We start from the raw sequence: 22,273 nt of genomic DNA on the forward strand, positions 1-22,273 counted from the left end.
AAAGAACTCCGTCAGCAATACGTCCAGGTAAGGTTATGCAATACAGTCATTACTGTACTATACACAGTGTGCAAGGCATGCCAAACGATTCTTCCCACGATGCCTTGCCAAAGAAGATATCAGGTGTGATGTGGATGAGAACATGTGGCCAAATGCAGAAGACCGGGCAGATTAGAAGATTACTTTGTTTTTGTTATTACAGTTTTTTACAATCGCTATGACAGTTTTTTCAATACATTTAACAAGTTTCCTAAACTCTTAACGCACCAACACACCTAAAACACACAATTGGCAAAACAGTTAATTTCATGCTCAAAATCACACATTGTAAACTAAATTCCAAAACTAATTTACAAAATACAATAATACACTAACACAATACACTTTGTCTAACAAAACACTGCAAACATGTTTCAAAATCAAATAATTATTCAAAACACTAACACATGTTCTCTTCCAACAGGAACATTTAGTCAATCATAACACAATGACATAAAAAACACTATCATCAGCTGAAATTACAGAAACTGCATTATTTTATGCATCAGGTCTGCCCTTATACAATAGACAGTATATTGTATTGATCATAGATTGTGTTTTGCACTGCAGTTTCTTTTGATGCCTCTCTACATTTTTGTTTTGTTGGGTTTCGTAAATGCATACATTTTGTTTCTTTTGCTGCAGAAATTCAATACAAAAAATGAATGACCATCTTAGAGTAGCTTTATAGAATGTACAGTTTATGAAAAAAAAAAGACAGAGACAGAATTGCTGCAGTAAAGACTTTATTTGTAAAAGGACATTGCTGCAAGATATACAAACAGAAAAAGGTCTTCTGCATTTGGCCACATGTTCTCATCCTCTACCTTGCCCCACTCCTCTCCCTTGTCCTTGCCCCACTCCTCTCCCTTGTCCTTGCCCCACTCCTCTCCCTTGTCCTTGCCCCACTCCTCTCCCTTGTCCTTGTCCTCGTCCCACTCCTCTCCCTTGTCCTTGTCCTTGTCCCACTCCTCTCCCTTGTCCTTGTCCTTGTCCCACTCCTCTCCCTTGTCCTTGTCCCACTCCTCTCCCTTGTTCTTGTCCCACTCCTCTCCCTTGTTCTTGTCCCACTCCTCTCCCTTGTCCTTGTCCTTGTCCCACTCCTCTCCCTTGTCCTTGTCCTTGTCCCACTCCTCTCCCTTGTCCTTGTCCCACTCCTCTCCCTTGTTCTTGTCCCACTCCTCTCCCTTGTCCTTGTCCTTGTCCCACTCCTCTCCCTTGTCCTTGTCCCACTCCTCTCCCTTGTCCTTGTCCTTGTCCCACTCCTCTCCCTTGTCCTTGTCCTTGTCCCACTCCTCTCCCTTGTCCTTGTCCTTGTCCCACTCCTCTCCCTTGTCCTGGTACTCGTCTTCCTCTCCGTCGTGCAGGCATTTTTTTCTTTCTTTCTTTCTTTCTTTCTTTCTTTGTGTTGCTCCATATTGTTCCTTTTCCACACAATATCAGCCCAAAGAGTACTCTTTTAGAACATATGATCATGCGATTGAAAGAACCTCAACACCTGAGTGTGCTTCCTAGATGGGAATCAGCTGTGATTTATATATTTGCATAACTTCAATAAGCTGTTTCTCATTAGCAATGGAATAAGATACAGGGAATATATTTGTGTTTCAATTCACAATATACACAGCTGTTTACCTTGACTTTAGCCTGTAAGGGTAGGTTTAGAACATGGTGTTATCTGTTCTGACATACAGTGTGAAAGCATTTGTAAATTTGACTGTAAAATTACATTGTTTTGGTCTTGGTTGAGCTTGTGTGTAAAAGAAGTTCAAGCATTTTAAATTTGTGTTAACTGTATGCATTTTGTGTCAAAGCAACAAGAAATGTGTTAATTGTATAGCCTACAAAGATGGATGTTGTGCTAGCCGTGTTAAGAGTTTAGGAAACTTGTTAAATGTATTGAAAAAACTGTCATAGTGATTGTAAAAAACTGTATTATTCCAGTGCTTTTTCTGTTTGTATATCTTTCAGCAATGTCCTTTTACAAATGAAGTCTTTACTGCAGCAATTCTGTCTCTGTCTTTTTTTTTTCATAAACTGTACATTCTATAAAGCTACTCTAAGATGGTCATTCATTTTTTGTATTGAATTTCTGCAGCAAAAGAAACAAATGCATTTACTAAACCCAACAAAACAAAAATGTAGAGAGGCATCAAAATAAACTGCAGTGCAAAACACAATCTATGATCAATACAATATACTGTCAATTGTATAAGGGCAGACCTGATACATAAAATAATGCAGTTTCTGTAATTTCAGCTGATGATAGTGTTTTTTTCGTCATTGTGTTATGATTGACTAAATGTTCCTGTTGGAAGAGAACATGTGTTAGTGTTTTGAATAATTATGTGATTTTGAAACATGTTTGCAGTGTTTTGTTAGACATAGTGTATTGTGTTAGTGTATTATTGTATTTTGCAAATTAGTTTTGGAGTTTAGTTTGCAATGTGTGATTTTGAGCATGAAATTAACTGTTTTGCCAATTGTGTGTTTTAGGTGTGTTGGTGCGTTAAGAGTTTAGGAAACTTGTTAAATGTATTGAAAAAACTGTCATAGCGATTGTAAAAAACTGTAAATCTAGTAGATAAAACTTCGTCATTTCTGTAATGCTCACTGTTGTTAGTGTTTTTTAGGTCAGGTGTTATGAGTGACAGTGTCTGAGTGAGGATTGTTGCCAGTGTTTTGTATGTATGTATGTATGTATGTATGTATGTATGATGTATGTATGTATGTATGTATGTATGTATGATGAATGTATGTATGTATGTATGTAGGTATGATGTATGTATGTATGTATGTATGTATGCATGTATGTATGTATGATGTATGTATGTATGTATGATGTATGTATGTATGTATGTATGTATGTATGAATGTATGAAGTGTTTTGGTGGTTTTAGTGAGTTTTGGGGGTGAGATTAACTGTTTTGCAACGATGCATGTTGGTAATGAACGCTGTGTGAAGACTTTTGTTATGGTGGTTTCATTATTGACCGATGCTTGTAAGCAATAGAGAAAAACTGTAATGCTTCAAAACCTAGTTAGTGTGTCAATAAATTGGCCAGTGCCACAAAAATGAAAAATAATTTTCTGATCGTGTGAGCCGTACTGGACAAAATGTTTAGAAGTTTTTTCACCAGGGCCTTCAACCCTGGAAATGTTTTTTATATATAAATGTCTTTTTTGTTCTACTTTTCTGTCTGCTGAATGCTGGTGTGCACCAGACTGAGCTTTTTAGAAACCAGTTTCAGCAGTGGGAAAAGTTACATAACACTACAAGTTCCCATCGTCTTGGTGGACATCATGTCACTCTTGTTGGTCTGGCAGGAGATTTTCATCAACATCACATCTGATGGTTTCCCTTTCAATGCACCAAGGGGAAAAATCTCCTGGCGATTCCTCTTTCATTACTTTAACCTGGAAGGTCATATAGCAAATATAGCAGATATCACAAACATTCCATGTCATGGATATTTATGGAATATACATGTATGTCTGAGAGATTTTAATTATTGAATGGATCATTTTGCATGTGATGGCTCACACAATGGAAGAATGTTTAGAAGTAGTAAAGAGTATGACACTTTCAATGAGAATCAACTCATCTGTTATGATCAGAAAGCCATGTGCATGTAGGTATTGTGTTGACTCTTTTGCACAGGTGAAAAAACCTGTGCAATTTGCTTGAATGAAGGAGAAATTCTAATTGTACAGACATATGAACTTAGTTTTGAAAAATAATATTCTCATTCAATAAATGAGCCAAAACGATTGAGAAAAACTGTAGTATTCTGATAACATTTTCAATATTTTTAAATCCAGTTACTGCAGAAATGCACAACAGTTGCCATAGTTCTGTTTTGAATGTGTTTTTAACAGTTTTGAGAACTGTGTGTAAGCATATTTGAAAAATCATGTGCTGTGAATGTATTGTTTTGTGGGTGGTACGAATGAGAAAAGAGTTCATGGATTTTAGGGAATGTGTTAATTGAATACATTTTGTGTGAAAGCAATGAAAAACAATTCACAGTTTGATTCAGATACACTTCAGTTTTGCTGACTGTGTGAAGAGTTTTGACAATGTGACTTCAGTATTGACCGATGCTTGTTAGCGATCAGGAAAAACTGTAAATATAAAATGTCCAGGAATGCAACAATGTGAGAATAGCCGGAATGACTGTAGGAAATGAATAGAGATCAATAATGTTTATATTGACAGTATTGTTTGTGATGGTCCTGTAGACCAGTTGGTTATTGTTTATATTGACAGTATTGTTTGTGATGGTCCTGTAGACCAGTTGGTTATTGTTTATATTGACAGCATTGTTTGTGATGGTCCTGTAGACCAGTTGGTTATTGTTTATATTGACAGTATTGTTTGTGATGGTCCTGTAGACCAGTTGGTTATTGTTTATATTGACAGCATTGTTTGTGATGGTCCTGTAGACCAGTTGGTTATTGTTTATATTGACAGCATTGTTTGTGATGGTCCTGTAGACCAATTTGTTATTGTTTATATTGACAGTGTTGTTTGTGACGGTCCTGTCTTACCCAGTTGATTATTGTTTATATTGACAGTGTTGTTTGTTTATATTGATCGTGTTGTTTGTGAGGGTCCTGTCTAACCCAGTTGGTTATTGTTTATATTGACAGTGTTGTTTGTGATGGTCCTGTAGACCAGTTGGTTATTGTTTATATTGATAGTTTTCATGTGCCATCACGGCATATGAGAACACCCTACTAGCCAATAGAAAGACAGACATTTCTCAAATGCACCTTAGTTCAAAATGTCCATAACAGTATGTACACATTCTTAAAGTTCAGCTCCGGCAGGGATATCACTGTTTTTAACCATGTAAATAACTCAGTGGTGATGTATGTGGGTCACAGGTCCCTAAGTCTTGCAGTGTGTTTGTATACCTTGGTTTTTCATGTTCTGTCAGGTGATCTAAACACTCATGGGCTGTAAAAGTAGAAAATCTGCTTGTGCACTAACTCCATAGAATTCCCAGTGTAGCCGCTATGTATTAACAATGTTTGGCCTGCCAGGCTGTCAGAGCAACCAAACCCTGTGACTGAAAACTATTAATGGCAGTGTTGTTTGTTTATATTGACAGTGTTGTTTGTTGACGGTTCTGTATAACCCAGTTGGTTGTTGTTTATATTGACAGTGTTGTTTGTTGACGGTTCTGTGTTACCCAGTTGGTTGTTGTTTACATTGACAGTGTTGTTTATTTATATTAACCCTGTTGTAGGTGATGGTTCTGTCTAGCCCAACAAGTAGATCATTATGTCTTCAGCTCCAGGTGGTTTCAATTGAAATAGGGAGCCAAGATGGAAATATATGAAGTAACCACTGGAAATCCCTCTGGATAACCTGTCTGTTAATGTAACTGACTCCATTCTGGACAGGTCAGAGGTCAAGCTGCTGTGATTGCACACTACCCCCCCACTTCAGCCATCCCTTCTCTGTCTATGCAGTATTGATCATTAATTAATCATTACACTGTCCATCAACACGGAAACGCCCACACACACAGTTACACACAGACACAGACAGACACACACACACACAGTTACACAAAGACGCTCACAGACACACACACAGTTACACACAGACACAGTTACACACAGACATTCACAGACACACACACACAGTTACACAAAGACGCTCACAGACACACACACAGTTACACAAAGACATTTACGGACACACACACACCTGATCGACCACGACACACTTTTATACACACACCATACACACACACGTGGGGGGGTGCATTCAGGAAGTCCAACCCCCTTGTTCCAGTAATTGACGGGAATAGTGTTTCAACACTGAATATTACACGCACACACGCACACACACACACACACACACACACACACACACACCTGTTCCCCTCTTTATTTTTAGGTTTTAAAATACAAATCTGTAATGATCCAGTTCAGTCTAAAAACACAAAGACAGAACACATGAAACTGAGCTCTGGAATCATTGTGTCACTCTTGTGGTGCTTCATGAGCAAGGAACCAGGTGCAGGCATATATCGCGTTCGTGGGTTTATTCAACAATCAAAGAAAAACCGAACAACGAATGGAAAACTATAACTTATATACTGAATGAAACAAAAGTGAGCAACAGCGCGTCTTAGACATATAATCCTTCAAACAGTAAATACACGTAACACTCACCAATAAACTAACTGACAATAACATTGATCCACAATGTGGGGAGCAGAGGGGAAACATTTAAACACATACAAATTAGCTAACAGGGACCTGGTGTGAACGATAATAGACTTGTGACACAACAAGTCCGGGATGCATTTGTGTGTGATGGGAAACTGAGAATATATGTCACGGTGGCGCTGCTGCTCACCACACCATGACACATTGTGTGTCTCTGTGAGTGTGTGTGTGTCTCTGTGAGTGTGTGTGTGAGTGTGTGTGTGTCTCTGTGAGTGAGTGTGTGTGTGTGTGAGTGTGTGTCTCTGTGAGTGTGTGTGTGTGTGAGTGTGTGTCTCTGTGAGTGTGTGTGTGAGTGTGTGTGTGTGTGTGAGTGTGTGTGTGTCTCTGTGAGTGTGTGTGTGTGTCTCTGTGAGTGTGTGTGTGTCTCTGTGAGTGTGTGTGTGTCTCTCCTCTGACAACATTAACCATTAACTTCATTGCAACATGATGAACTGATTTATCCAAACAGTCCGATAGACATGGAGTTGTCTGCAGGTTCAGAGACTGGACATAACCTACTGTCTGTCAAGGGTCAGAGGTCAGGGTCAAAGTCTGCATACAACATACAGTTAATAAAACAATGTGTGAAAGTTATTCTCCAAGCGGAAGGTAAGTGAACTGAAACAACAAAAGTGTAGCGACAAGTCAAAAAGCAGTGGGGAAATGTTTGAGAGACTCCCAATGAATGAATGAATGAATCCAAAGATAAAACATGACTTGATAGATCCCAAAAACAGCCCCAGAGACACGGGAGGCCGGGAAGGAGAACGATAGCAGGGGGAGAATGTGGCCTAATACCTCTACGCAGTACTGCAGAGATTTTATTATATCATTATATATTGGTATGATTTAGAGGACAGTACTGCAGAGATATTATTATATCATTATATATTGGTAATGATTTACAGGACAGTACTGCAGAGATATTATTATATCATTATATATTGGTATGATTTACAGGACAGTACTGCAGAGATATTATTATATTATTATATATTGGTATGATTTACAGGACAGTACTGCAGAGATATTATTATATCATTATATATTGGTATGATTTACAGGGCAGTACTGCAGAGATATTATTATATCATTATATATTGGTATGACTTAAAAATGATTTATAATATATTTATATTTAAATATATTAAATATAATATATTTACTTCCCTTCATGCATTGTTTGACTGTTAATGATTGTTACAGGACAGATTGTCAGAGAGGATGAGGATGTACTACTGAGGTAGAGGAGTGGAAACAGTTTACCAGTGAAGTTACAGTCAGTGAAGGTATAAATATGAGATCTGGCCTCTGCATCATAAAAGGACACCAGTCTCTCCACATAATTCACAAACACCCCCACCTTCTGGAGCTTGTCTGTCCAGGTTATGGTGACAGTGGGAGATGTGTAGACCTTACAGGTTCTCTCAGTTCTCCATTTATTACCCATAATCCAATATCCCTCTTCAGGACTCGTGGTGAAAAACCCCTTCCTGTTGGCAGACTCTGCAGCCACTCCTACCCACCACTCATTTTCCACCCACCAGTCCTCTTCCCTCCCAACCAGCTTCACCTCCACCTCATAGTAGAAACTCTGGGACTTAAAGCCCTGGTTTCCCAGGACACAGGGACGTTCATTAAACCTCTTTGGGTCAACAGGGAGTTTAAAAGACTTCCATCTGTATCTCACTTCTTTCATGTCGTCTGACAGAATAAGGTGTTTGTGTGCTGAATCAGAGTCCAGAGTCACATCGACTGTAAAGAGAAATATAAAGTACAGTCATTACTGTTGTATGGTAACATTGATGGTTATGGTGTAAATATCAGGACATGTAATATATACTACAGTCACTACTATTTTATGATAACATTGATGGATATGGTCTAAATATCAGGACATGAAATGAACACACCAACCTGCATGTCCTAAGCTGGTTTGAAAGTCTGGAAGAGTTTACAGTCAGGGTTAATCATATTTATAACCATAAAACAAGTAATCAAGTGTTTTCATTGAATGAAGACTTGAAAAGACTCCATTGTTAACAGTGAATGACAATACATTTGTTCCCACATTTCAATAATATAAATCAGTGAATTTCCTTTACCTGGAACTCTCTTTGTGTAAATTAAATCTGTAGGTAAACACACATATTTTCTTCAAGAGACAATAGCAACCTCTATTTCAAATAAGTGATGTTGACACAGAAAAAGATTTTGATAATTTTGGTATTAGATCTATTTACAGTATGGCTGTAGATTTCATTAATACATTTTATCAAACAACCAATATAACTGAATCAAACCCATAGTAACATATTGGTTTACATTACTCACCCAGCTGATGAATGAGAATATCTGCAAGTAAACAGGTTGAAACAAGTCAACAACAACATCAATGAAGGTATCAAAGTATTCACCCCCTTGGACCTTTCCACATTGTATTATTTAACAACAAGAAATCAAAGATGAATTTAATTAGGAGTTCTTGTTACTGATCAACAGATAAAGTCTAGAAAGTCAAAGTGAAAAATAAAAATCTATAAATTGTTCTAAATTAATTTAAAATACAAACCAGGAATAATCGATTACAAGTGGTCACCCTCTTCAGTCAGTATTTGAGAGGCACCATCAGAAATTAAAGCCACAAATCTATCTGGATTTGACTCTACCAACTTTGTTTACTTATTCCTCTATGCAAAATAGCTCAAGTTCCATCAAGGTGGATTGTGACCTTTGGAGAACAGCAACTTTCAACTCTTCACGTATTCACAATTGGTTTGTTAACTTACATGTTGTAACTTAACAAAATGTGGAAAAGTTAAATATCTCCTTAATGCACATTAAATAAACTGTTGGCAATGCCACCTTAAAGAAATAAGTTTGTTTAAAGTAGCCTAATTCATGACCAAGCAAATTCTCATTAATGACAATCAACTCCTTGAAAAGGTAGAAATACATATACAGTGTCTGAAGTGCAGTGATGTTCTTGCCTTAGTTTTGTTATTCGTCCCCTTTTCTTTCCAGTAATGATTGACAGTTTGTTTAGTTGTTTAGGATCTGAGATGGCTGCATTGGCATGTTGGTGATTCTTTTCAGCTTAAAAAGTATGTTTGCATGTAATTGAATATTTAGCATTTTGTTCGGGAAATATGAAACTGCATCTACACAAATAGACAAGGACACCTCAATGAAAGACAATATAAACTAGTAATTAAGTGTGTGGAAACAAAATAAACTAGTAATTAAGGGTGTGGAGACAATACTGTGTGGGTCTTAATTATCACAGATTTCAGAGCAGGACTGCTGATCTAGGATTATGCTATGAAGATCTTATTTATAATAATTTGACACAGAAAGGTTAAACTGGTCCCATGTGAGCAATATGAATCTCAAACAACGTATATATAAAGTCTACTGTGTACTGAGAACAGGGTTTATAGTGACCTGAAGCTTGATTTGGGTTCCCAGACACAAATGACTATTAATGTATCCAGTCAAAGGACTGGTTTCACAGACATGGATTAAGCCTAGTCTAAAACTAAAATAAATAAGCTTAAAGGAGTTTTCTATTAAACTTGAAGGCTTAATTCCTGTCTGTGAAACCGGCCAAAGGGTGCGTGTGGGTGGTATTCCTGGGGTACAGCCTCTGCGCCCCCAAAATGTCGCTGATGGTAGGAATAATGTCATCAAGATGAAGTGCCATGTGAGGCTTGAAAAAAACAGTGCTTAATGCTGAGAACAAACAACTGTATTGCAATTTGGGGACCTACAAGTAACTGAACATCCCTTAGAACAGAGGTCTCAAACTGGTTCCACGGAGGGCCATATGTCTGCAGGTTTTTGGGTTTTCCTTTAAATTGGTTCCCAGTTCAGACCTAAATAACCAGGTGAGGGTAGAAACTAACCAATTAGTGACCTAATTAGTCAGTTAAGTACAAGGTGAGAGCGAAAACATGCAGACACTCGGTCCTCCATGGAACCGGTTTGAGACTTCTGACTTAGAAAGTAAATGTTCCCGGTTAATGAACTAAAATCTACTAGAACCCGACATGAACAAATAATAGAGGTTGAGTTGGGGGTGTCGGAAGGGGCAGCATGAGAGTTCAAAGAAACAGGAACATTTAATCCAACGAAGTGGAACAACAGAATAAACGCACAAAGGAAACAGTGTCTCACGACAAACAACAAACAACAACCAACATGGAGCTGTTGGTAGTGACAGGACAAATGAACACCAAGCTATGAAGTAGTTCAGTTTTCTGAGCTCTACTGTTTTGATGCAGAGTAGCAGAAGCTCGTTTCAAAGTACAACACCATGTGACCAATGACGTTTGAAGCTTCGGACGTCACAAAATCACCTTCGAAGCCCAATAGGTTTCGTTTTCGGAATGTCCGTTTTGAAACTGCGTGCATAAAAGGTTGCTGAAATCTGGTCACTTTGAGGGTTGTCAGTAAGAGTTTGAGACACGTATGTGAATGGAAATTAGAGAGAAGGATTTGAAAGAGCAAGTGAGTCAAGACAGTCATAGAGCTGGATGTGACAGTAGTTATAGAACAGTAATTTGAGAGTAATTGAAGAGAATACATTTTTGTTTGGGAGTATTTGAGAGTCATACAGAAGAGTAGGAAATTTGAAAAGTAGAAAAGTAATTATTAACAGTGATGCTTTTCAACAAAAATAGTGACGAAAATATTTGTTCAATATACATTTCTCAGTGGCAGTTGACGATAACTGACTGAATAGAAAAAACTAAAATACTTTTCATTTTGGTTGACAAAAACAAGACTAGGCTAAAGTATATTTGTGACATTAGTCCTATTAAACTATGGTTGTAAAGGAGGATTTTGGAAAGTGAGATTCTCAGTGCGCTTTCAGATGTGATCAAAAGACTTCTTAAAGCGCATCATCCAAATATATATAAGCACTGCAAATACCGTGGTGTGGTGCCTGGAAACGTGGGTATAACCTCATCTGTTAACTATCAAAAGGTTTTTAAATATTCCGTTCTCCCCTCGTTCTTACATTTCAAACTGATATTTCCATCCATGTGATTTAAACTGTGTGAACACTAATGCGTGTGCAATACACATCATCCACTGGCTAATTACATTGACATTTCACACTTCCATGATGAGCACAACGCTGCATTTACAATTATAACTAATAGGCCTTATTGTAGGCAATATCAACATTGTAAGCAAAACATTATACGTGCCTTATTTGATATGATTATAATGAGGCAATAACAGTGATTGGACTAAAATGGCTCAATAATTATTCTAATTATATAAATGTGACTAAAACTGAAAGATATTTTAGAATAACATCACGATTGATGCCGACCGAAGCTTCATTTGACCAGGTTCTTTAATCTGCAACACAACACCCCACAGGGCACAATGACCAAATACCAAAGCAACACATGTAGCTAATGTGTGGAGCAACCATAATACCCTGGACTGCTGTTCACATGGACATGAGTTTGATTCTTCATGCGAATAATATGATTTTGTTGAATGCAAAATGTCATCCTTTCTTCCTCCATTAATTCCTGTTTTATTGAGGTTACCCTTTTCAATAGTCTTCATTATTAATTCATCTTTACCATTACTTTGAATACACCACTCCGGGCTAAATACAACTAAATCAAACATGTCATACTACATTTTGTCCAGCAGATGTCCCTGCTGTGCACTGTGTTGGAAAACTTCAAGCAATGAAGCGTTTTTTTTAAACAAGCCTCAATGGTTCAGAACTTTTTGCTATCCCTAGCTGATGGTGAACAAATGACAGAACTAAATAAAAAGCCTAATGAGACAACACAGAACAGGTGGACAGGAGGACAGGAATTCTGTCTTTTATACTCTTTTCAATTCTTAAATAAATTTTTACTTTACTTCTATCTGGGTCATGACTAGAAGGGACCCAGCAAATGTTCAAATTATATCACAGATTTACTCGGGACAATACTCACCCTTTTCCTGAATGTCACGATCTATAAATATTAAAAACAGATGAGAGTCAGTCAGAACAACATCAACATGACCCTAACCTCTTTTGATTAAAAAGATAATCCAGCCTTAGAACATTCAATTTACCTTCCCTACCTTCTTCTACAGCTTTCTTATCTCTCTGAAAACTTCAATTATCCATGGTAAACCTGTCTTATATTATTGTAATGCAATTTTATACTCTCTTCAATTCTTAAATACATTTTTACTTTACTTCTATCTGGGTCATGACTAGAAGGGACTCAGCAAATGTTCAAATTATATCACAGATTTACTCGGGACAATACTCACCCTTTTCCTGAATGTCACGATCTATAAATATTAAAAACAGATGAGAGTCAGTCAGAACAACATCAACATGACCCTAACCTCTTTTGATTAAAAAGATAATCCAGCCTTAGAACATTCAATTTACCTTCCCTACCTTCTTCTACAGCTTTCTTATCTCTCTGAAAACTTCAATTATCCATGGTAAACCTGTCTTATATTATTGTAATGCAATTTTATACTCTCTTCAATTCTTAAATACATTTTTACTTTACTTCTATCTGGGTCATGACTAGAAGGGACTCAGCAAATGTTCAAATTATATCACAGATTTACTCGGGACAATACTCACCCTTTTCCTGAATGTCACGATCTATAAATATTAAAAACAGATGAGAGTCAGTCAGAACAACATCAACATGACCCTAACCTCTTTTGATTAAAAAGATAATCCAGCCTTAGAACATTCAATTTACCTTCCCTACCTTCTTCTACAGCTTTCTTATCTCTCTGAAAACTTCAATTATCCATGGTAAACCTGTCTTATATTATTGTAATGCAATTTTATACTCTCTTCAATTCTTAAATACATTTTTACTTTACTTCTATCTGGGTCATGACTAGAAGGGACTCAGCAAATGTTCAAATGACATCACAGATTTACTCTGGACAATACTCACCCTTTTCCTGAATGACACAATCTATAAATATTAAAAACAGATGAGAGTCAGTCAGAACAACATCAACATGACAACAGAAACACAACAGATGAGAGTCAGAACAACATCAACATGACAACAGACAAACAACAGATGAGAGTCAGTTAGTACAACAACATCAACATGACAACAGAAACACAACAGATGAGAGTCAGTGAGAACAACAGCAACATAACAAAAGAAACACAACAGATGAGAGTCAGTGAGAACAACAACAACATGACCCTAACCTCCTTTGTTTAAAAAGATAATCCAGCCTTAGAACGTTCACTTTACCTTCCCTACCTTCTTCTACAGCTTTCTTATCTCTCTGAAAACTTCAATTATCCACGGTAAACCTGTCTTATATTATTGTAATGTAATTTTATAATCTCTTCAATTCTTAAATATATTTTTACTTTACATCTATCTGGGTCATGACTAGAAGGGACTCAGCAAATGTTCTAATTACATCACAGATTTACTCTGGACAATACTCACCCTTTTTCCAAATGTCCTCATCTATAGATATTAAAAACAGATGAGAGTCAGTGAGAACAAAAACAACATGACAACAGAAACACAACAGATGAGAGTCAGTGAGAACAACAACAACATGACAACAGAAACACAACAGAAGAGAGTCAGTGAGAACAACAACAAAGTCTGTGAAAGTTTGGAGTATCTATAGTTCATTATTTAAAATCTTAATTTTATTTCTTAATAATAAATGTAATGATACTAAATGTATAAACATAATATATTATGTTCAAGTGAAAATATTTTAAATTTTTTATTACCTTTTCTTTTAAGTTTTACTCTGAAGTAGATAACCACAACCAACACAATGACCAGGACAGGAACAATGACCCCTAAGGACACTTTGAATGGGATGGTGTGATCGAACAGCTCATCTGAAACAGACCAGTAAAAATTCAACATCAGACATGCAGATATATCTATAGAAGTCCCACCACAATAGTATTTGTGATCCACGCATGAACCATAAAGATGACCAAGTGGGAACAAAGAAGTCTGAAGAAAAAAACAGGATGTTTTTTCTGTGGGACTCCAACAGTAATTGGTGGAGTGGAAAATACAGAGCAGCTAAAACTAGTAGCACAATCTCTGAGGTAAGAAATGAAGCAGGTTATTTGGGAACTCAGCCTGAACCTGTAAATAAATAACCATCATAAATGTATATTGTCAGACAAAGTGCCTCACCAGGGATGTGTAACTGTGTGTCCATCGGTACATTGAGGTGGTCCTGTATGAGTCTGCATATAAAGCTGTTGGTGTCAGTCTCCTTTACAACTACATCTAGATTGACTGTGTAGAGTCCCTGAGGGTCTCTGTGTGTCTCTGGAGGTCCAGTAGAGACAGAGACTCCTTTACTGTCCAGCCACTCCAACTGAGGTTCAGGAAACCAGCCTTTAGATGTACACACCAGACCCATTCCTCCATCTCTGTGTCCCTCAATAGAGACGACTGGCTGGGATCCCACAGCTACAGGCACACAGACAGATTAAACAGCTGAGATTGGGAACCAAAAGTGTAATTGAAATTAAACACAAAGAACTACTTGTTTTTACAGTGGAAAAAAAACAAAAAAAACATCACCTTTGACCTGAACTTGAATTCTGGCCTCTTCATACCAGGAGTCTGACTTAACCAGACATTGAAAAAATCCATCATCATTTCCCTGAACATCATCTAGTTTTAAGGATGTGTTTCCCTTCTTCAGCTCCTCTTTAAACAGTGATGTCCTTTGATGATAGGAAAGAATCTGCTCCTGATTTTGGTCTTTTCCATCCTGATAGAGATGGACTAAAGTACCAGGGTCTGAAATGCTGTGTCTTTCTCTAAACCACTGGACTGTCATGTGTTCAGCACTGATGTTGGGTTTCAGGTAGCAGGGTAGAATGATGTCATCACCAGCATCAGTAACAATAGGATCAGCTGGACCAATGACCGCAAAGTTCACTACACAGAAAAAGATAAAGACAACATGTAAAAACATTACACTACACAGAGAAAGATTTATTTCATTATTATATTTCTTATTTTGTTACTAAATGTATATATTGCTATCTTTTACCAATCGTAATGCATGTTCTGGTGCTATCAGAGGAATAACCTCTGTGTAAATCTGCTGATGATGGATAATGCAAGTGTTACAACTGCGCCCTCTACTGCCTCTCCTCCCCCTGCAGCAGACGGGCTCTAGCGTTCGACGTCACCGGCCTTCTGACACCACCGCCCATCTCATTATGCATTTCACCTGTGTCTTGTTTTGTGCACCTGTTCCTCATCCTCATCATTCCCCCCAGTATATATGTTCCCTCTGCTCCCCCTGTCTTTGTGTGTTATTGTCTCGCTGTTACCTAAAGAACAGTGTCTCGCTTCGTGTATACATCACTCTGTTATTAAAAGATACAAACTAATTATTTCGCCGTTCTCCTGCTCCTCCTTGTTCCGCCCCGAAGACGTGACAGCAAGTTCTTGTTCTGCTATTTAGACATCGATGTAAGTCATTATCTCAATAAAGGACTGACGAGTTTATCCAAGCGCTGGAGCGTGAGGATTGAGATACCAGGGTGGTTCAGTAAACAGTTATGGGAACTGTAATTCATTGAGGATGAATATAAAATGCATGTACAGACATGGTATAAATGTCCCCCTGGAGAGAACCAAGTAAGACATTGATGCAATGATTATCTCACATAGGGACAGATGGGTTCATCCTAGCATTGGAATGTGAGGATTGAGATACCGGGGTGTTGAAGTTCATGCAGTCCCCCTGGAGACAGCTGAGAATTGTAACAATCTGACTGTAATTCCATTGCATTTTTATTTTCTCTTTGTAAAGCACATTGAATTGCTTCCATGTATGAACTGTCTTATATAAATAAACGTGCTTGCTTGCTATACAGAGAAAGATAAAGACCAAATATAAAGACATACACCGATCAGCCATAACATTATGACCACCTGCCTAATATTGTGTAAATCCCCCTTTTAATTTGAGGCAAGGACTCCACCAGACCTCTGAAGGTGTGCTGTGGTATCTGGCACTAAGATGTTAGCAGCAAATCCTTTTAGTCCTGAGGTGGAGCCTCCATGGATCGATCTTGTTTGTCCAGCACATCCCACAGATGCTTGACTGGATTGAGATCAGGGGAATTTAGAAACCAAGTCAACACCTTGAACTTGTTGTTGTGTTATTAAAACCATTCCTGAACCATTTTTGCTTTGTGGTAGGGCGCATTATCCTGCTGAAAGAGGCCAATGCCTTCAGGGAATACCGTTGATATGAAAGGGTGCACATGGTCTGCAACAATGCTCAGGTAGGTGGTACGTGTCAAAGTAACATCCACATGCATGGCAGGACCCAAGGTTTCCCAGAAGAACATTGCCCAAAGCATCACACTGCCTCCACCGGCTTGCCTTCTTCCCATAGTGCATCCTGGTGCCATGTGTTCTCCAGGTAAGCAATGCACACACACCCTGCCATCCACGTGATGTGAAAGAAAATATGATTTATCAGACCAGGCCACCTTCTTCCACCTTCTTGCTCCGTGGTCCAGTTCTGATGCTCACGTGCACATTGTAGGTGCTTTCAGCAGTGGACAGGGGTCAGCATGGGCACCCTGACTGGTCTATGGCTCAGCAGCCCCATACACAACAAACTGTGATGCACTGTGTGTTCTGTCACCTTGCTATCAGTACCAGCATTAACCTTTGTAGCAATTTGAGCTACAGTAGCTTATCTGTTGGATCGGACCAAACGGGCTAGTCTTCACTCCCCACGTGCATCAATGAGCCTTGGTCGCCCATGACCCTGTCGCCAGTTCACCACTTTTCCTTCCTTGGACCAATTTTGGTTTGATGGTACTGCCCACTGCAGACAAGGAACTTGTCAAAGTCACTCAGATCCTTACGTTTCCCCATTTTTCCTGCTTCTAACACATCAACTTTGAGGACAGAATGTTCACTTGCTGACAAATATATCCCACCCACTGACAGGTGCCATGAAAAAAAGATTATCAGTGTTATTCACTTCACCTGTCCGTGATCATAATGTAATGGCTGATCGGTGTATTTCACCTCACAGACAAAGATAAAGACCACATGTAAAGACATAACAATACACAGAAAGCTAAAGACCACATGTAAAGACATAACAATACACAGAGAAAGCTAAAGACCACATGTAAAGACATAACAATACACAGAGAAAGATAAAGACCACATGTAAAGACATAACAATACACAGAGAAAGATAAAGACCACATGTAAAGATATAACAATACACAGAGAAAGATAAAGACCACATGTAAAGACATAACAATACACAGAGAAAGATAAAGACCACATGTAAAGACAACAATACACAGAGAAAGATAAAGACCACATGTAAAGACATAACAATACACAGAGAAAGATAAAGACCACATGTAAAGACATAACAATACACAGAGAAAGATAAAGACCACATGTAAAGACATAACAATACACGGAGAAAGATAAAGACCACATGTAAAGACATAACAATACACGGAGAAAGATAAAGACCACATGTAAAGACATAACAATACACAGAGAAAGATAAAGACCACATGTAAAGACATAACAATACACAGAGAAAGATAAAGACCACATGTAAAGACATAACAATACACAGAGAAAGATAAAGACCACATGTAAAGACATAACAATACACAGAGAAAGATAAAGACCACATGTAAAGACATAACAATACACAGAGAAAGATAAAGACAACATGTAAATACATATTATGGTGCTTTTCCACTGGCCAAAAGTTAGGATAGTACCTGGTACCACATACTTTTTTTAGTACCTTGTCCTTCGAGATTCGAAGTGAGCAGAGGAGATACCAAACAGTGACATGAAAACATGGAAGACTTCTGATTGGACAAGAGTGACGCCTGATGTCCACCAGACCTAAACGCGTCGCGTTGCGTCTGAAGTCATTAATTGTCAATGAAGCAACCCGAAAAGGTACCTTTCAAATGCAATGTTGCATTTCGGTGCATTTGGCCGATGTCAAATCTACGTTGTTCAAGCTAAATTTGATAATCTGTTAAATAAAATAATTCAAGTGGCTACAGTAACTATATTATTGTGCTGGGGGATATGAGGAATGCACTTCAAACTTTTCTCAGTTTCCTCCAGTTTTAAATTTTAGGAGGACATGAGGTCCTGGTCCACACCTGCGGAGTACCAGGTTTGGGGGTCCCATTGCTGTCCCTGTCCTTGTCCATCTGGTCATACTTCTGACCTAATCTAAAATCAAATAGCCTCTGGATTTAGCCCAGAGAAATGTATTAATTATTCCAATTGGACTCATATCTCACCCGGCACAGCCAGAAGAGGACTGGTCACCCCTCTGAGCCTGGGTCCTCTCTAGGTTTCTTCCTAAAATTCAGCCTTCTTAGGGAGTTTTTCCTAGCCACTGAAATTCAACACTACTGTTGTTTGCTCCTTGGGGTTTAAGGCCGGGTGTCTCTGTAAAGCACTTTGTGACAACTGCGCCATCTATCTGTGAATGTTTGTATGGTACAGCACAGACTGAGTTGCCTTATTGTTTAATTAGCCCCGCCCAATTATACCTGACAAGGTAAGACACAAAAAGATAAAATCACTGCTACATTTACTATTTAAATACTGTATTTATTAATATTTTATCTGCATCTCTGGATGTCTACATGCTTGTGCATTCACCTACTGAATAAACACATAAGCAAACACACCTGTAGGAGTCATGTTATGTATCGTACAGCCTGGTTGTTTTGGGATGTCACTCTTCCAGGGCACTAGGTGGAGGTCACGTTTATGTGTCATGAGGTGGGTTTGTGTGACAAATGGACAGGTGTAGGTAGTTTTACTTGTTCTTGGTTATGGGGGCTTATGGTTTCTTACCGTTATCACCATGACACTTTACAGCTACCACTACAGGATTATTTTCTCTCTGAACCATCACTCAGCACTACAGTAACAACATCAAAGTCATTTGTTAAAACTTTATGATTTTATATTAAATGGAACATCAAACTAAATCACGACTTGAATTGATTTAATTTGAGTAATGAGACAAGCATCACCATAACCAATTAATGAAGTGGCTAATGGACATTTAGGCTAGGATAGTCACTACAACACCAAACACACACACACACACAAGCACACACCAAACACACACTGAGAGTAAGAGTGTTTACAGTACCTGAGTTGACTGTGTGTAGAAGAAGAAGGAGATTCACACACACACAGTCCGGTTGAGTCAATACCTTCCTCATCCCTAATGAGGATGACACAAACATCCAACGTCCTATAAAGAGTTTCTCCAGGACATTTAATTCATTCGACAGATGTTCTGACATCATTATCCTCAAGGACATCCATCATGGAGGGAGAGTTTCTCCAGGACAGGAAGTCAAACCCCACGTCTGACAGCCGATGAGAAGATCACTGACTTACTAACTAGATAATCAAAGTTTACCTGTTAAACCAATGATTCCCTCTATATCTTAGTTGTGTAGATGTGTTAATCCTTCCACAAGTCTGTCTGTGATCAACAGTGGAGTTTGATTTTCTTTTAGTCTACTTCCTTCTTCCTTAGAACAACAACCAGTCCAGCGTCATTCCTAAGCAGAAACACACACACCTACACCCATGCCTGTTTAAGTTCCATAGCAGTTTCACTTTTCCTCTGAAGTCTATTGAAAGTGTCTGTTGGTGACCCTGATATGTCAGTCATTTAACTGTGTCTGTTGGTGACCCTGATCGGTCAGTCATTTAACTGTGTCTGTTGGTGACCCTGATATGTCAGTCATTTAACTGTGTCTGTTGGTGACCCTGATATGTCAGTCATTTAACTGTGTCTGTTGGTGACCCTGATATGTCAGTCATTTAACTGTGTCTGTTGGTGACCCTGATATGTCAGTCATTTAACTGTAGAAGTCTATTGTCATGATGTGTTTGTTTGTCCGGTGAGAGAAAATAATAATCAGCATAAAAGCCCTTTTTGCCTTTTTACCAACAGTGGCTCTCACTGTAGTATTCACAGTCCTTTAACACATTGTATTGTGACAACATGAAAATAGATTTTTAATATACATGGATTTAATTAGGAGCTTTTGCCACTGAGAAACACAAATAAGTCCATGCCAAAGTGAAAAATAAAATACGCAAATTGTTCAAAAATAGTAAAAAATAGAAAATAATGAATTGGATAAATATTGGCCTTTACACTGTGATGTATCTGAGTACCAGGCATTGTGTATATTTATTACAATTAAAGACATACCATGAATGTACAGCAGTATTACAGAGACACAATAGTTGTAATCTAAAGACTAAACCTCCCAACAGATCCTAGACCCCCCAAGTATAATCTGTCTTTGTGCCTGAGAGCTCAGATGTGTTTTATCTAACTTCAGAGTAATATTACAGATGGAGCCTCTAACTACCCACCTACCTGCCAACCAACCAAGTCTGAGTCAGCCGGAAGAAGGATTGGCTATTCATGGACTCAAGGGGAATATGATTGGTTAATAATTGTGTAGTTCGTTCCATGAATTGTTTGCAGTTCTGTCAACAAATACAGTGGATGTTAAGCAAAATGGACTTAAAGCATCAGGGTCCAGCACCCGAGTACCAGAAAGGACACAACCTTCAGACAGCAACTTAAATGAGAATACCCATTCTAGTCATTCCATTTCTATGTCCTAGGGTAGAAAGTACAGCAGTCAGAAATGCATAGACATTATACACATGGTGACTTATTTTCAGGATCTTTAACAACATTCCAGGTTTTCCACAAATACTGATTGGAAGATTCTGGATTTCCAGATTTTTCATTCCTGGCTTTGTATTTTTGGAAAATCTTCTAAAATGAATGTGACAGTATTCCAGACTTTCTGTGGAACTGTTTCAGTTCCCATTGAGCTCTCCATGATCATAAAGCACATATAATATTTAATAACACAACAATACAAATGTGACATTTATAAACTCCAATATAAGTATGAATGAATAAGTAACAACCATTGAACATACATTTAGAAACACACACAGAAAGAGGCACTGACTGAAACAAACAGACAGACAGTCAAAGACACGTATTTGGTCTGGATACACAGACAGGACACTCACTCAGACCATCACTGCCCCCTAGTGGTCAACTAGGGTCATTAACAGTTTGAGTTGGACTCATCCCAGTGACTCATTGGTTGTGCTGAGAATAGATGCTGTGTGTATTTCCACTCAAATAACACAACTACTAACTAAACAGAGAAAAGGTCCTCTTTCCTGACAGACCTTTTCAATACCTGGTTATAAGTATGTACATCCTTCATATCGTACCATAGATACAGACTTTATTAATTGATTGTAGTTTTCTATATCCTCACCAGAACACAACACAGGATATATAATACTAACTAAGAACACTTCATAGTGAACTACATAGAGTACATCATAGTAGTGATGGCCAAACAAAGCTTCATTAGCGTTATTCTCAGATTTTCTTTATCACAATAAAAGCCATCATTGAAATTTATAAGGCAATATAGTTATCTAGTCTATAAAAAAGAACAGACAAGAACAACATTGGAACGGACATTAAACATAAAGTGACACACTGACTAGATTGTTAACTATATTGCCATATACATTTCAATGATGGCTTTTATTTTGAAAAAGAAAATTTGAGTTAGCACTGCTAGCATAATATCCTGCTGCTAGAACAACGCTAATGAAGCCTCGAATGGCCGACACTACTTCATAGTGTAATCAACAGTTCCATATGTAATCCAACTGTAGTTGAGGTGTAATTGAAATGTTTTTGGGGAAGTCAGCATAGGGTTGTTTGGTTGTAGTTGGGCTGTCATTATGACATAATTTGTTTGTAGTTATGATGTAGTTGGGTCGTAGTTATGGTTCAGTTGGGTTGTAGTTCTGGTGTAGTTGGGTTGTAGTTATGGTGTAGTTAGGTTGTAGATATG

The 22,273-nt window shown here is 38.1% G+C and overlaps 1 protein-coding gene and 1 long non-coding RNA gene across 2 annotated transcripts; both read right to left on the reverse strand.

The window, feature by feature from the left end:
* Positions 1-7,823: 7,823 nt before the first annotated feature.
* On the reverse strand, positions 7,824-8,756 carry LOC117593952. Its single transcript, XR_004575425.1, has 4 exons — positions 8,602-8,756; positions 8,373-8,399; positions 8,185-8,211; positions 7,824-8,022 (listed from the first exon to the last, which is right to left on the reverse strand). It is a non-coding gene; the product is annotated as an uncharacterized LOC117593952 (long non-coding RNA).
* A 3,466-nt stretch (positions 8,757-12,222) lies between these two features.
* On the reverse strand, positions 12,223-19,861 carry LOC117593966 (butyrophilin subfamily 1 member A1-like). The gene is made up of 9 exons (XM_034290776.1): positions 19,492-19,861; positions 14,865-15,227; positions 14,469-14,750; positions 14,045-14,158; positions 13,746-13,766; positions 13,227-13,247; positions 12,899-12,919; positions 12,571-12,591; positions 12,223-12,263 (listed from the first exon to the last, which is right to left on the reverse strand). Exons 1-9 carry the CDS (start codon positions 19,664-19,666, stop codon positions 12,223-12,225), a joined length of 1,059 nt encoding a protein of 352 aa, XP_034146667.1. The 5' UTR covers positions 19,667-19,861.
* Between the last annotated feature and the right edge of the window lie 2,412 nt (positions 19,862-22,273).

The sequence above is a fragment of the Esox lucius genome, chromosome 24, assembly GCF_011004845.1.
Source record: "Esox lucius isolate fEsoLuc1 chromosome 24, fEsoLuc1.pri, whole genome shotgun sequence".
Lineage (NCBI taxonomy): Eukaryota > Metazoa > Chordata > Actinopteri > Esociformes > Esocidae > Esox > Esox lucius.